Source organism: Spea bombifrons, chromosome 8, assembly GCF_027358695.1.
Source record: "Spea bombifrons isolate aSpeBom1 chromosome 8, aSpeBom1.2.pri, whole genome shotgun sequence".
NCBI classification, from domain to species: Eukaryota; Metazoa; Chordata; class Amphibia; order Anura; family Pelobatidae; genus Spea; species Spea bombifrons.
Genome location: NC_071094.1, coordinates 18,454,919 through 18,470,731, shown reverse-complemented (window position 1 = coordinate 18,470,731; position 15,813 = coordinate 18,454,919). Strand labels below are relative to the sequence as shown.

At 42.5% G+C, this 15,813-nt stretch overlaps 1 protein-coding gene across 2 annotated transcripts in view; it reads right to left on the bottom strand.

Moving 5' to 3' along the window:
- Positions 1–15,813, bottom strand: part of LOC128503627 (nuclear pore glycoprotein p62-like) — a 51,892-nt gene that overhangs the window by 14,023 nt on the left and 22,056 nt on the right. The window contains exons 2-7 of one of the 2 annotated variants that reach the window (XM_053473777.1): positions 14,094–14,394; positions 9,580–9,674; positions 9,352–9,417; positions 9,044–9,187; positions 1,603–1,743; positions 895–978 (exon numbers count right to left, since the gene is read on the bottom strand). In XM_053473777.1, coding sequence (XP_053329752.1) covers positions 895–978; positions 1,603–1,743; positions 9,044–9,187; positions 9,352–9,417; positions 9,580–9,674; positions 14,094–14,383 — 820 coding nt within the window. In that variant the 5' untranslated portion in view covers positions 14,384–14,394. Of the gene's footprint in view, positions 1–894; positions 979–1,602; positions 1,744–9,043; positions 9,188–9,351; positions 9,675–14,093; positions 14,395–15,813 lie in introns of both variants that reach the window. The other variant, XM_053473776.1, reaches the window with a different exon arrangement.

The window sequence follows — 15,813 nt, the reverse complement described above, 5'->3', positions numbered from 1 at the left end:
CCCATGATATGCCTTTTAACCCCCTATATGGCAGAGTGGCATATAGGGGGTTAGAAGGCATATCATGGGACAGAGTGGCATATAGGGGGTATAAGGCATTTCTGGATGCAGAGTGACATATAGGGGGTCAAAAGGCATATCTGGAGGTGGAGTGGCAAAAAGGGGGTTAAAAGGCATATAATGGGAGAGAGTGGCATATAGGGGGTATAAGGCATTTCTGGAGGCAGAGTGGCATATAGGGGGTTAGAAGGCATATCAGGGGGGCAGAGTGGCAAGCCTGGGGGCAGAGGTGCATAACTCGGGGGTAGGTTGTCAAATGAAAGGAAATAAAAACCAAACATGTCTCAATCATAGCTTTTATTAAATATGGAAAAAAATAGTCTACATGAATTAATAGAGAAATAAAAGTTTCTTACCTGAATATCGTGAAGAATAATGTGATCAGTGTTTAGTTCCACTGAATAAAATGGAACTTTTTCATCTAAAAATGTTTGCAGTAGTAAATGTTTTGATCCCATTATGTGTAATGTATTTCATTTATTAGGGCCTTTTAACACTTTTGCTTTCTGGCATTTTAATACAAATAATGAGATAAAAAGAATGGCACATAGTGTGACTCGGGTGTGTATAAGGAGTGCGTGTGGGTATAAGAGCTTCACCGTGAGATAAACTATATGGGGCTGCTCTCCAAATTTTTCCAGGGCTGCTTTTCAGTCCCAGTCCGGCCCTGTGAGCAAGAATATATCCCAGCACCAGGGCACAGACTGTAAAAATGGTCTGGTTGATTAGAGAGATTACAGATCGCCTTGCACAAGGAGTGCAGCGGAGAGCATAATTCTGCAATGAGGAATCTGCTGCTAATGGACTCCCCCTTTTTTGTTATTATTTTCTTACTGCTGGTGGTCAGGGCATTTCCTTGGGCAGCGCTGCTTGCTGGAATCTTCAGTCCAAAATTCAGGGATGCAGCAGAAGAGCCCACTAAAACAGAATCACATGTTAATCACATTTAAACATACAAAGAGGTTTGTTAGAAAGGGTCTTCAAATGCTGGTCACACATCTGTTTTCATAGCTACTAGCATTATTATTGTTTTATATAGCGCTGTCATATAATGGGTATATATATTTACAAATACATTTGGTTTGGATCCTCAACAAAACAGGTTAGTACATATAAACAGATGTTCATGTCCATGTGTGCTATGGATTGAGGCAAATGAAGAGAAGCAGAATATTGGGAGGCTATGCAATCTGCCTTGCCTGGTACACTTTTATAGCTCTCTTGTCAAGTGATCAAGGGTTACAATTATAGGGATCAGCAAGGGATGGCTGTCTTCAATCGCAGGAAGACTCTAAGATGCATATATTTTAAAGCCATGTCTGCTCATATCGCCTTGGTTTTTGCTAAAGTCTAAATGCATTATTTTAACTCTGTGGTCACATTCTAATTTAATCATTGATAAATGTAGAATCCTACAGAACAACTGTCTAATACAAAAAATGGCATTTTAACATCAGTACCAAGTTCAACATCTTTCAAACTTTGCCAATGTTGTTATTATTTGAAAGATTGTCTATATCCAAACTGAAGTGATGCACTTACATGTTAATCCAGTAGTAGTGGTGGTTGTTACAGGAGTTGAAGCAGTGGAGCTAACTACAGGAGAGAAGAGAGAAGTCCCAGAGGATCCAATGAGGGAAGACAGGGAATGTGTGGTAGATGTAGAGTTTACATTTGCCACAGCTGTTAGAAAACAGAATATATATTCATAAAGGATTTACAGTCAAAGCCCAACATTTCAACCCTAAGTGAGCCTTTATCGAGGCACAACAATTCTGGACTGTTTACTCAAGCATCTGAAACAAATACCATTACATAATGCTACAAACGTGTGAAAAAAAGGGGGGGGGCATTTTATACCCAAATAAATAGCAAACCAAATAATACATTAAATATTTCTATGAAAAGCCTGCACACACAGCACATGTAGGTAACTGTAAACATATGGCATGGGAGGCACATTTAGGATGGAGTTAAATGTCAAAAAGCAGGAAAAATATGTAAAAGGGTTTAACTTGCTTGATTTGGGACTTATTCTCAAACTAAATTGCCATGTTGCTTTGTTTCTGTTAGGTCCTGAAGCATCTCTTAATTTCACCCACTGTTCTTCCAGTAGGTGCCCTCTGCTTCTTCAATTTCTGAACCAGAAAGCTCGTTGTGGGCCACAATCAGTGGTGGTTATGGGGAGGGAGCTCATTTGGGAAACCTGGTTTTATTACCCATCTTTAGAACCAGGATTTACCCTGCTGCAGCTATGAAACTGGTCTGGCTACCGCCATAACATCCTTGGATCCTGAGCTCTCCAACGGTAACCCTAAAATAGTGACTCTGTCGGGTGGGCATTGCTGGCCAAAGAACTGTATGGAGGCACGGGGCTGTCTGGTAGTTGATGAGATAATACTCCTGATTTTATTTTGGGTGTATAAATAGTTTTGTGATTCTTGCAGTGGACCGCTATGACTTATTTTTGTCCCATCACACTTATCATAAGCTTTCATAAAAATCCTTCTGGGACAGACAGATACATGGAACGGCCATGTTGTCTCCTTGTATTTTATATTTGTTTTATATTTTTACTGTTGCTGAAGGGCATTCAACCCTTGTAAGCCTGGCCTCTGCAAGTTCTTTTTGTAACCTACCCTATGCTGGTATATAGTTACACAAGTCACAGTGATCAGGCAATATAATAATTCAAATCACAGGACATTGGTGTAAAAACTGTCCAAAAGTATGGGTAAATCAGGATTAGTCCCCACATCAACGAAGGCAACCAGGTGGTTCAAGGATGCTGTCCTTGCCCTTATAGATGAGAAAGGCTACATAGTAACTGGTGATGTTTTCACAGCTTTACGTCAGACCAGGAGTGCTTTGAGAGGATGTATTGCTTGAACCCAAGTATCCCCTTATGTTTCAAAAAACAGAATTCTTTTTTGGGAGTGTAAATTGATAACGTATCTGAAAAATAATCAGGGGATGAATTTTGCATAATGCACAATACTTAGGAATCTTGTAAAGACAATACCTTAGGTGGCAAAAAATTTGATCTTGGGTATAAAACTTTATTGTGAGCCACTTTTTTAGTATTATATTAATGGGCTAAAAACAGTATGTAACACTTTACACACTGAAAGGCTGCATCAAGGTAAAATAGGGTAGGCGGGAGGCGGGCCCTTGAGATGGCTGCTTTTTAACTGCACTCCTCATCTCTGATATAAATCCATCTCCATCTGGCTGTACTAGAATATATTTCTGGACGCCATACATCACATTTTTATCATACCAGTACGACTGGGCTTAATTTTGTTCTTTTTTTCTTTGGAGCTGCATTTTCCACACCGCGTGGTGTGGCTTGGAAGCCGCACCCTCAGTTGAAGCCGCAAGCCTTGAGGTGGGGCCCACACCACCTTGCCGATACATCCCGGCTGCCACGGTAGTGTTGTCGCTCAGCCGTGATCCATTACTTACCTTCTCTGAATTCCTGTTCTCCGCTGAAAATCAACTTACCCTCCCCCGCTAAGGGGTTGCGTAGCCAGAGCAACGGTCCTGGTTGGAGGCTACGGGATTGATGCCTGTCCTTGCTTCCTCCTCTGGATGTGGCGTCCAGGGCTACACAGCGGACGGGGATCACTGGGGCTAGACTCTGTGGAAGAATCATCCGCATTTGCTGCAGTTGGGCCGTGGCCAGGCCTATCTGTGTGGTGCCGCGTGAATGTAACCGCCCAGGAATACAACAGGCTATCCCATCAGGAGCCGCTGTGATCTTCAATCTCACTCCAGTGCTTGATGGCCTGAGGGGGCGGTGAGGTAGGCCCACCTACGTGATCGGCAGGCTTCTTTTCTTTTAATTCATCCCTAACCATCAGCTACTTTTTATTTCACACACAATTTTGGACAGCTGGTATTAGTTAGTTAAAGGATACGGGTAGGTTTTAGCTATGTTGGGTTTTGTGCGCTATATACCACAGGATTATCTCAGCATCACATATTTACTTGCTCACGCACTTTTTCATAGTTTTCTTTTTCGGACTCTGTACCACCCGTCCTTTACTAGACCTTGTCATTAGTTAGCTTGGGGTTGAGGGTGGGATATAGTTAGGTTGGGTGGTGGGGCTAGGATTGGGACTTCGTTATTTTTTATTATTTGGCATATTTACTCGCGAATTTGCCGTTTACCTACGGCATTTTCTAATTACATTGGTGCATCTATCTAAGGCTCTGTTTATCCAACTTGATGTAACTGCCTGGGGCATTGTTCATCTAATGTGTTGTTTTTGCCTGAGGTGTATTCTACCCACTTTACTATATTTGCCTGCAGTATTGTTTATCTGCCTTTATTATATCTGTTTGTAGAGTTGTTTATTCACTTAGCTATATTGCCTGAGGCATTGTGTATCCAATTAAGGTACCTGCCTTTGGTGCTGCTTCTCTAATCTCCAGAACCAACACGGGGCATTCTTTTTCCGACTAGACGTATTGCTTGCAACACTGTTTATCCATGTCACTGTATTAACCAGCGGCACTGTTTATCCTACTTACTGTACTAGCCTGAAGCATTGTTTATCCAATTTACTGTATTTGCCTGTGGCTTTAGTTATCCAACTTGCTGCATTAGCTTGAAGCATTGACTATCCAGCTTGCTGTGCTGTTTAACCAATTTACCGTGTTCAGTTTACCTAAACTGAGGCATTGTTTAGGCTATACTTTGCTATCACACATTCTGTGTTCCTCCTCCTCTCCACTTTTTCTCAGTGCTTTATTCTCTAACTGGCTGGGGAGGGGTCCCCTCATCCGCTATTCTCTCATTCATGGATAAATTCATGGATCCCCCTGCCAAGTCATCCACGAGACAGGGCAAGGTTAGAGATAAATCCACTACGAGTACAAAGACTACAGCTCCGCCAGTAGTGTCAGATCCCAGCCCGGCTTCTGAACTTCCATCCAAAGATCCTTTAACAGCTCAGAATCTCATCACCATCATCTCTCCACTGCTGGACTCCAAGTCGGATTTTTTGGCGGAACTTGTTTCTCAGGGTCAAAGAGTCACTGTCAATAACCGCCACAATTCGATCTCAAGAGGCCTTGGTCACAAGTCTTCAGGATCGTCTGGATGACGACATTAGGCTTATAGGGCTACCGGAGGAGGTGAACACCCCAGCGCTGCATGATTTGGTTACACATTGGCTTCCCAAGACCTTGGGGGTTTATTGCTCACAGGGCCAGTCGACAACTGAGCGAGCCCATCGTGTTGGGCGTGAACCAGTCTCTCCCACAGTGCATCCAGTGATTTTTCGTGTATTGAATTATACTGACAAGGTGAAGATATTGGAGGCGTACCAAAAGATCTCATCCTTTCAATATAACAACCATAAACTCCTTCTTTTCCAAGATTTTTCGGCCGCAGTATCGACCAAGAGGCGCCAGTTCTCTAAAATCTGCACTGAGCTTTACGACAAAAGAGTGAAGTTTGCTCTTCTCTATCCAGCGAGACTTAAGGTTTTCCATGACGGCAAGCCCCGTTTCTTTGACATTCCAATGGAGGCCTCGGATTTCTTGCGTGGAGTTGCTGTTCTGTAGTAGCAATGGTCATATCAAGATCTGGGCTCAGATCTTCCTTTTCCTCGCAAACAGGGCTCTTTTGCCGTTTTCTCGCCTCTCTCTTTTTTTTTTTAATGTTTATATGTTTTGTTTTGTTCTCTGGCGTAGAGTTCTAAACACCATGTTTTGGTTCAAGAAAACAAAATGTGAAAAGTGTCATTTTCCTATGCAATGTGTTCTGTGTAGGTGCTTTGATCTATGGTTACCACACTTATGTGGAGACCAAAGAACCCTCTACCCCTGTCCCTGAAGCTGCCTCTGGCAGCTGGGACGCAATTGCTGGTCTATAGACCAGCCATTGCAGGGGGGAGTCTCTCTGATGACTGCTGTAGGCTTCCATGCCTACAGGAGTCATCAAAGGGCTTGTGGGGGGGGCTCGTTTTTGCTGTTGCTGGCCTGCCTGGGCTTCTAGGCAGACCACCAGCAGCAGAGCCCCGTACAATGCGATTGCAATAATGCGTAATGCGATTGCGGCATTAAAGGGGTTAACGCTGCCCTGTCGCTCTCATGGAGCGATCAGGCAGCAGGGGGATGTTGTGTCAGGTCCCCACACTTGTGTGGGGACCCAATCAACACTCAACCCCCTTTCCTGAAGCTGCCCGTGGCAGCTGAAAACGCTATTGCAGGTTTTCCTGCAATTGCGGTTTCAGCCTACAGGATCACTCCTGATCCTGAGATATTTGGGACTCAATATCTTGGCTATTTTATCACACCTTTATCAATTAAATTTCACTCCTTTGCTATGTCAAATGCAGCGCTCCTTTACAACTTGGTCTAAATTCCATCTTTCCTTTTTGGGGCGCTGTCACTTATATTAAATGATTATCTTCCCGAAATTGCTTTATCTGCTTCAGATGTTACCAATGACATTAAAGAAAAATGATGTTGTTACTGCGACAATTTGCAATGATTAAGCTCCAGCAGACAGTCCATAACTTGCATGAAACAGCACGGGTTTTCTACAGAAAGATCCTGTTAATAGGCTATATCAACAGCTCCCCCTTGGCCTATCTACATTTCAGTAAGGCATTCAACACTGTCGCCCATAGAAAACTTATAAGTAAATTGCAGTCTTTGGATCTGGATCCCAGAATAGTTGAAGGCTGAAGGTTGTAGTTAATTGTGTATATATTCCGAGGGAGGACTTGGTACTAGCAGGGTACCTCAGGGATCAGTACTAATATTTTTATCAGTAATATTACAGACGGTCTCAATGGTATGGTATGTCTTTTTGCAGATGACAAAAAGGTCTACAACAGGGTAGACCTTCCAGGTGGAACAAATCAAACGTACTGCTGCAACTAACAATTATTTTCATAATCGATTAGTTGTTGCAGCCCTAAATCAATTAATCGAAAAAATAATCTGCCAACTAATCGATAATAATCCATAATGAAAATCGTTGCCAATGCTCTGAAAAATACCCCTCGTGTTACAATCCGACCTCAAATAGAGGTTGGACTATAAAACACTAAGATCCAGATCCCCTGCAGCGCTGCAGGGGACCTGGATCTCCTCTCTGGCAGCCGGCGAACGTCTATGTGATGCGCACAGACATCCCCTGCTACTGCCCTCCACTGTGGCTTCTATGATGGAGCACCAGCGTGACATGACCTTATGGTGCTCCACCATAGAAGCCCCGGCGAAAGTACCGGCCAGCAGCAGCAGAGGTTGTCTGCGCGCATTGCGCAACGTTCGCCATCTGCCAAAGAGAAGGATACGCCGCAGCGCTGCAGGGGACCTGGATCCTCCTCTCCGGCAGCCGGTGGACATCTGTGCAATGTGCACAGACAACCTCCGTTACTGCCCTCCACTTCCGCTGGGGCTTCTATGATGGAGCACTGGTGTCACATGATCTTCCGGTGCTCAGTCATAGAAGCTCCAGCGAAAGTTCCGGCCAGCAGCAGAGGTTGTCTACGCGCATCACGCAGACGTTCACCAGCTGCCCCCACTAGACACCTAGGAGTCTGAAGCACAGGGGGTAAGGGAGACACAGTCACATATCAGGGGCACAGTGGCAAATAGAGGTTATAAGGCATATCTGGGGGCACAGTGGCATATTTGGGGTATAAGGCATATCAGAGGGCAGAGTGGCATATCAGGAGGGGTATAAAGCTTAGAGGGCCCGGCGGAAGTGAAGGGCAGTAGCGGAGGCTGTCTGCGCGCAAATGTTCACCGGCTGCCAGAGAGGAGTTTACTCCGCAGCGATGAGGAAGCACCGGAAATACATGTGATGCCAGCACTCAGGTCATAGAAGCCCAGCGGAAGTGGAGGGCAGAAGCAGAGGCTGTCTGACAGACACCCACCGGCTTCTAGAAAGGATGATCCAGCTCCCCTGCAGAGCAGAAGGGGATCCGGATTTTAGTGTTATAATCTGACCTCTATTTGAGGTCGGATTAAACAACTAGGGGTATTTTTCAGAGCATTCGCTCTGGAAAAGCCCTCATTTTAGGTTTGATAAAATCGATTCAACTAATCGATAATGAAAATCGGTGACAACGATTTTCATTATTGATTAGCCCTACTCAAATGATTTAAGAAAAATGGTCAAGAGGATGACAGGTACAATTTAAAGTTGATAAATGTAAAATATTGCACTTGGGACATAAACACAGGGAAGAATATAGCATTGGGGACATTGCTCTGTCAGGAACAACGGAAGAGAGGGGCGTATGAGTAATTATTTCTGATGAATTGAAGGTAAGCAGACAATGTAATAAAGCACATGAAAAAGCAAGCAGGATGTTGGGTTGCATAGGGAGAGGCATTCGTAGCAGGGAGAGGCATTCGTAGCAGGAAGAGGGAGGCGATTACGCCACTTTACAGATCTTTGGTCAAGCCTCATCTAGAGTATTGCATAAAGTTCTGGAAAGCCCATCTCAAGAAGGATACGGGTATGGATATTGAAAAGAGTTCAGAGAGCAACAAAATGGTAAGTGGTTTGTAGAACAGTAAAAGGTTCTTAATAACTTGGAGGAAAGCAAGCTTATTTGAAAGGAAGAGCAATTTTAGAACAAGAGGTCATGATCTACAACTAGAGGGTAAGAGGCTTAGATGTAACATAAGGAAGTTCTACTTTACTCAGAGGGTAGTAGATAAATAGAACAGTCTCCGAGCAGAAGCGGTGGAGGCTAATACAGTAAGGGAATTTAAACAGGCATGGGATAGACATAAAGCTATCCTCATTGTAGGACCGGACCAAAAACCTGATAGGGGTTTAAACCCTTTACATCGTAAAAATGGGCTGAATAGATGGTTCTTACCTGCTGTAAAATTCTATGTTTCTATTATGTAAAAGGCCTACCTTGCTGATAATTTGTAAACATTGAGTAAAATGTCCAGTGTCAAATATTAGTGGCATATTTTAAATATCTAGTGGTGACATTACCTGAAGCAGTGTCTGATGGTTTAATCCCAAAGCTCAGGCCAGAACTTGGAGTGGATCCAACAGCCTGGGAAGATGTTGATGAGGTAGGGGCTGACGTAATGGATGAAAGAACAGTAGAAGGCAAGCCAAACCCAGAACTGGAAGCTGTCCGAAGTAATGGTAAAAAGATTAATATGGGCATAAACACGTATGAAAAGGACATGAATGAAAGATGGAAACAGACGAAAAAAAGCTTTGGGGAGTGAAAGCTTTTGGAATGTCACAGAAAATCATAAAAAAAGAAAAGGGATAATATACATTATTATTACCTGCTGTTGGTACACCTAGGTTGAAAGTTGTAGCAGTTTGGCTATTAGTGGATGTTGGTATTACAGCTGTGGAAACAGAAGTCCCAAACGTGAGCCCAGCAGGTGCTTGTTGTTGTCCAAAGGCACTACTAGCAGTAGTGTTTATTACTCCTCCACTTAGTGAAAAACTACCACTACCAGAAGCAGGAGGTGCAGTGTTTCCAGAGTTTAGTCCAAATGAAAAACCACCTGAAGGGAGCACTGACTGTTGGGTGATGCTGCTTATATTACTCCCTGCAGCTGGTTGAACTCCTGATCCAATGCTTATCTTGGGAGCATTGTTTCTGTGGGTAAAATAATAATAACAATAATAAAAAAAACTGTGTTGTTAAGAATGAACATGTTATTCAAGTGGTATAAATACCCATAAATAGTATTTATAGTACACACACATTATATATAAACACACACAAATATATATGTATAAACCCCGAGTGCTGCAACCTTGGTTGTAACGAGTGGTCATTTAAGTTACTGATGCCTTTTTGTCATCCCGAACCAGTCTGCCCATTCTCCTGACATCAACTAGGTATTTTCGTCCACACAACTGCCATTCACCGGATATTTTCTCTTTTTCCGACCAGTCTCTGCAAACCTTAGAGATGGTTGTGCATGAAAATCCCAGTAAATCACCAATTTCTGAAATACACAGACCAGCCCGTCTGGCACCAAAAACCACACCATGTTCAAAGTCACTTAAATCCCCTCTCTCCCCCATTCTGATGGTCGGTTTGAACTTCAGCAAGTTGTCTTTACCACGTCTACATTAGGGCTGCAACTATTTTCATAATCGATTAGTTGGCCGATTATTTTTTCGATTAATCAGATAAAAAAAAGAATGTACATTTTTCATTTATTTAAAATAATTTAACAAATGATGTTAAATACAAACAGCAGAATAAAAAAAACTTTGATAAAATGCATTTCTTGTCTTTATTTCCCAACCAGCCCCCCCAATTTATGCACATTTGAGCCCAGACATGCCACGCTGCCTCCCACATATACCACTCCACGCTGCCTCCCACATATGCCACGCCACGCTGCCTCCCACATATGCCACGCCACCTCCCACATATACCAACTCCACACTGCCTCCCACATATGCCACTCCACATTGCCTCCCACATATGCCACTGTGCCTGATACGCCTTATACCCCCTGATACACCACTCCATCCTCCCCAGACATTCAGACATCCCCAGGATTTAGATTCCCCTTAGTTTGCCCCCCCTTTATCTCTAACTGCACCTTAAGTTAACTTTATTAAATTAATTAAATTAACCCTCAATCCTCATCATTAAATTAACCCTAAACACCCCATTAACCATAGCTACCCCTAAATTAACTCTAAATACCCCAAACACAACTACCCTAAATTAACCCTAAAGACTCCATCAACCACAGCAGCCCCTAAATTAACCCTAAACACACCATTAACCACAACTGCCTCAAATTAACCCCAAACACTCCATTAACCACAGCTACCCCTAAATTAATCCTAAACACCCCATTAACCATAGCTGCCCCTAAACACCTCATTAGCCATAACTGCCCCTAAATTAACCCCCACCTCCTCCAACTTTCAGCAGCCCAAATATTAATTTTATACTTATATTTATACAGTTAGATGAGTGTCACAGCCATGTGGTTCTGGCAGAAGGAAGGGGCAGGGCCAGTTGTCACAGTGATTACAGGGAGGGACTGGTAAGTAGGAACTGCTGCTGTGAGTCACTGAAACGGATTATATAATGAGGGGTGTTTTTCAGAGCTTTTTCAGTTTGCTCTGAAAAAACCCTCATTTTATAATTTATAAAAATCGATTCAACTAATCGATAATGAAAATCGTTGCCAGCAAATTTCATTATCGATTATATCGATTAGTTATTGCAGCCCTAGTCTACATGCCTAAATGCAGAGTTGCTGCCATGTGATTGGCTGGTTAGCTATTTGTGTTAACAAGCAATTAAACAGGTGTACCTAATAAAGTGGTCAGTGAGTGTACACACACACACACACACACAAACACAATAATTGTTTGTTTAGCAGCCTTTATGTGTCTGCACTTTATTTTTGCTAAACCTTTGTAGGGCTGCAACAACTAATCGATAATGAAAATCGTTTAGTTGAATCGATTTTTATCAATTATAAAATGAGAGTTTTTTCAGAGCTCTGAAAAATACCCCTCGTTTTATAATCAGTTTGTGTGACTCACAGCAGTTCCTGCTTACCAGTCCCTCACTGCAGTCACTGCCCGTTGACTGCAAGGAAGGACAGGAAGAAAGAAAGGGGCGGGGCCAACCGGCAGTGACTGCAGGGAGAAAAGGGACAGGGACAGGGCCAATTGGCCCCACCCATTTCCTATAGCATCCACATGGCCCAGGAACTCATCTAACTGTGAGTAGAACATTAACATTTGGGCTGCTGAAACTTAATTTAGGGGCAGTTGTGGTTGATGGGGTGTTTAGGGTTAATTTAGGGCGTGTCAGGGTCCATCCAGGCTGCGGAGCTGCATATCTCTGTTTTTTTCTGCCTTGCCTCAGTTCCCATGTTTTGCTATGATCCATTTCTGGATTTCCGTATGCTCTGTTCCGTACCTCTGATTCTTGGATTCTAGTACTGCTCTCTTTGCTTCAGCTCCTGTTTCCTTTATAAGGTGTGTCTGTTTGTCTCAGTCTGCAGTCTAAAGGTATGTCCTTCTCTGTTCTGTGTTTGGATTCAATGTTTAGTTTATTAGTAATTCGGTAAGCAGGCTTTAGTGTTAGGACCCACCGACATTGGAGTAGTTTGGCATAGTGGTGGGATAAGCATACTATGGCCATATTATGTGATGGAATCTCCAATTGTTATCACATAGTCCTAGGCTAGTTCCTGTATTCATGTTTGTCTCTTATGTACCTTTGCCCTCCTTCCCTGAATCATCTGAGGATTTCGGTTCCTCTCTCCTTCCCCTGTGTTCCCTGCCCTTTGTTGTGCCCTGTATCATGTATGTCTTGTCTGGTTATGTTCCTTGCTCGGTCTCCCTGTTCCTTGCTCTGTCCTCCTTGCTATGTTTCTCCTGATACTCTGCTTAGCTTTCCTACTTCCAGCCTGCAGCATCCTGCACATGATTCTAATGCTATGTCTCATGCCAGCCAGGGTGCCTGCAGGATATCTCCAAGTTTTGTTTCAGATTTCCACATCCAGCCAAGTTTCGTTCTGCTCTGTTCTGGACAACATCCGCTGCTATGTCAGGGTGCTGGTATGTGGCTGCACAACCCTAGATGCCCACCTGGGAGAGTGCAGTTGCCCTATATCAGGCCCTGTCCAACTCCACTACAGCGCAATACCTCCTGAACTCCATCTTTAGGCTTCTGTATGGACCCAGTTCCTTACACGGGGCAGTTGTGGTTGATGGGGGTTTTTCTCTTTAGGATTAATTTAATACTGAGGATTAATTTAAATCATTTAAAAAGGTTTACTTAAGGTGCAGTTAGAGGTAAAGGGGGGCAAACCGAGAGGAATCTTTAAATCCTGGGGGCAGTGAAGATTAATCTTGTATTTATAAAAGTATTGTGTCTATGAACGAGTCTGCAAATCTGAGTGCACTACGGCATACCTGGTGAAGACGGAGTAACATATCTGGGGGGGTTTAAGGCATATAGGGTATGTAGTGCATAACGGGGGGGCAGGTTGGGAAATAAAAACAAGAAATGCATTTTTATCAAAGTTTTTTTTATTCTGCCATTATTTTTTAACATCCTACGTTATTTTAAATAAATGAAAATTTTACATTTTTTATCTGATTAATCGAAGAAATAATCGGCCAACTAATTGATTACGAAAATAATCGTTAGTTGCAGCCCTAAACCCTTGGTCTTACTTTTTTGTTCAATTAATCAGGTACGATTAGTTAGATGTGGCGCCGACAGTAAATCTTAAACTGTGATCAAGGGTGAAATCTGCACTTTTACTGCCAACCCTGGAATCACAGTAACTGTTACTCTATGCAGTTGTTTATAGGAGATTATCTTGTTGGAGAGAAGTTTTAACCCTGTTCTTGGTAGCAAACTCATGAAACAGTGCAGCACAAAACATCCTAGGCACCAACTATGCTTATGGACATGGTAAAAGCCTAACATCAATTCACATGATTTTTTTTTATTTTTTTTTGCATTAGCATGATCAAATTACATAGTTACATAGTTCATAAGGTTGAAAAAGACCCAAGTTCATCAAGTTCAACCATTCTACCTAACCTTCCTATTCTTGATCCAAAGGAAAACAAAAAAAAACCCTAATTAAGCTAATTTTAAATATGTAACATTGCTCAAATGTGTGCACTTTAACTATTACAAAGTGCTTGCGAGCCCATTACCCACATTTTGAAAAGTTATATAGTATCCATACCCTAATTTATTTTCAAGATATTTAAAAAAAAAAAAATAAAAAATAAAAGTGTACCCCAGACAAAAAGTATATGCGTTGACAAGCCTCTAGTAAAATACACCGACAGAATGGGGTTTAACCTATATGTCCAGATTTCAAATAAAAATGCCTGTGAACTTCACATTTACAAGGCTAGGGACAGCAGCCAAAAACCAGAAAGTATATTGCAAAGTAGGATTAAAGTAACCTATAGAATTTCATATATTAACAGTATGACTCCACTCAGTGATGAAATAAATAAAGGCTTGAGTGTTTAATAGTTAACAGGTAATTCTCACCCAAATGTCTGTCCACCTGCAGCTGTGGTTGATGTAGGCTGTGTCCCAAAACTGAATCCAGCTGTAGAGCCTGCCGGAGAAGCTGTCGTGGAGAAAGAGAATAGTCCAGTTTGTTGTCCTGATGATGAGACAGGGTTCTGTGTTGTACCACCAAAACTGAAGCCCCCAGAGGGAGCTGTTCCTCCTCCTCCAAACGAAAACCCAGGGGTTGCTGTTGAAGCAGCGGTTTTTGGTGTTCCAAAAGAAAAACCTCCAGTGGGGGCAGTTGATCCAAAATTAAAGCCACTCATATTAAAATGATCTGTAAAGCAAGACCATACAATATGCATTCAGAACACAGAATTTACCATAGTCGTTGATACATTTTAATTTTAAAATATAGAACAAAATGCAGTTTGTTAATATTAGGCCAAATGACAAATACAATACTGGTGTGAGACCGGGAAAACCCCCCAAAACAGGAGCTTTCTGAAAGCAGAAAACAAAGACACACACTGAAAACATCAGTTTTCAAACAAAGCTTCACCCATCACTAACTAGGAAAACACACAAAACAGCAGGCATTACACCTTTAAATTATAATTTTTACATAATGAATATCCTTCCCCGTTTTTGCTACAAGCGCTTCCAATTTTTCTCCCAAAGTCCTTTTTTAAAGCTTGTCAAGAGTTTTTACCAAATTTGAGGGCCTTTTCTCACTTGATGAAACAAACTGCATGGCGGTCTAGGTCTGCCGAACACAGAGCTTTATTGGCAGGCTTCCCACCTACGTCGGTGAATTGAATGGTCTTTATTTGTACCTAAGCAGTGGGTATCTATTGAAAATTCCTTTTTTGAACATCACATTTCAATTGTCCCCTGGATGCCAGAAAAATATAGGAGGGTAATAGTCTCCTCTCACCCACTGATTCAACCTACGTTACGTATGTTGACCAAGATTTCTACCCATCAAAGCTTAGAGACTTATCCTGGTCCACTGTATCAGTTAACACTTCACCCTGACTTACCTCAGAGCATTTCCAACTCTTGATTGTTAAAATTTGCTCCTGCTCGTACTCTATGGGTCCATCATATTGTATCAGGTGGAAAATTCAGGCCTTTGAGTTCTTCCGGGCTAATACGCCGCCTTTTCAGTATCATCAGTTGAAAGGCTTTGTTTTATCTAAACTTTCCCTCTCTCAGATTTCTAGACCTCCGTCTGAGCTTGAACGACTTTGTTTGGGACAATCCGAGCCATCACATTTGTAGGGCTGCAACAACGAATCGATAATCGATTATGAAAATTGTTTTCATAATAGATTAGTTGAATAGATTTATAAAATGAGTTTTTTCAGAGCAAATCCTCTGAAAAACTCCCCTCCTATAATCCGACCTCAAATAGAGATTGGATTATAACACTAGAATCCAGATCCCCCGCAGCGCTGCAGGGGATTTGGATTTTAGTGCGCAGCCCCCGCTACTTCTGGTCGGTCCTGCTCACTCACGCGGTGGTCTGCCAGTCCATGGGCCGGCAGACCACATTCAAAGCGGCTGTGAAGTTCAAAGCAGCCGTTGTGCGGCTTTGAACACGTGACGTTCGAGGAGGCCCGCAGAAGGTGTTCCTCGCGGCAAGGACAGTGTCATCACACCGGAGGAGAGCAGAAAAAAGTAAAAAAAACAAAAATGTAAGTATTACCAATGTACATGATAAAAGTGTAATTTCTGCTTGCTTTTGCTACTG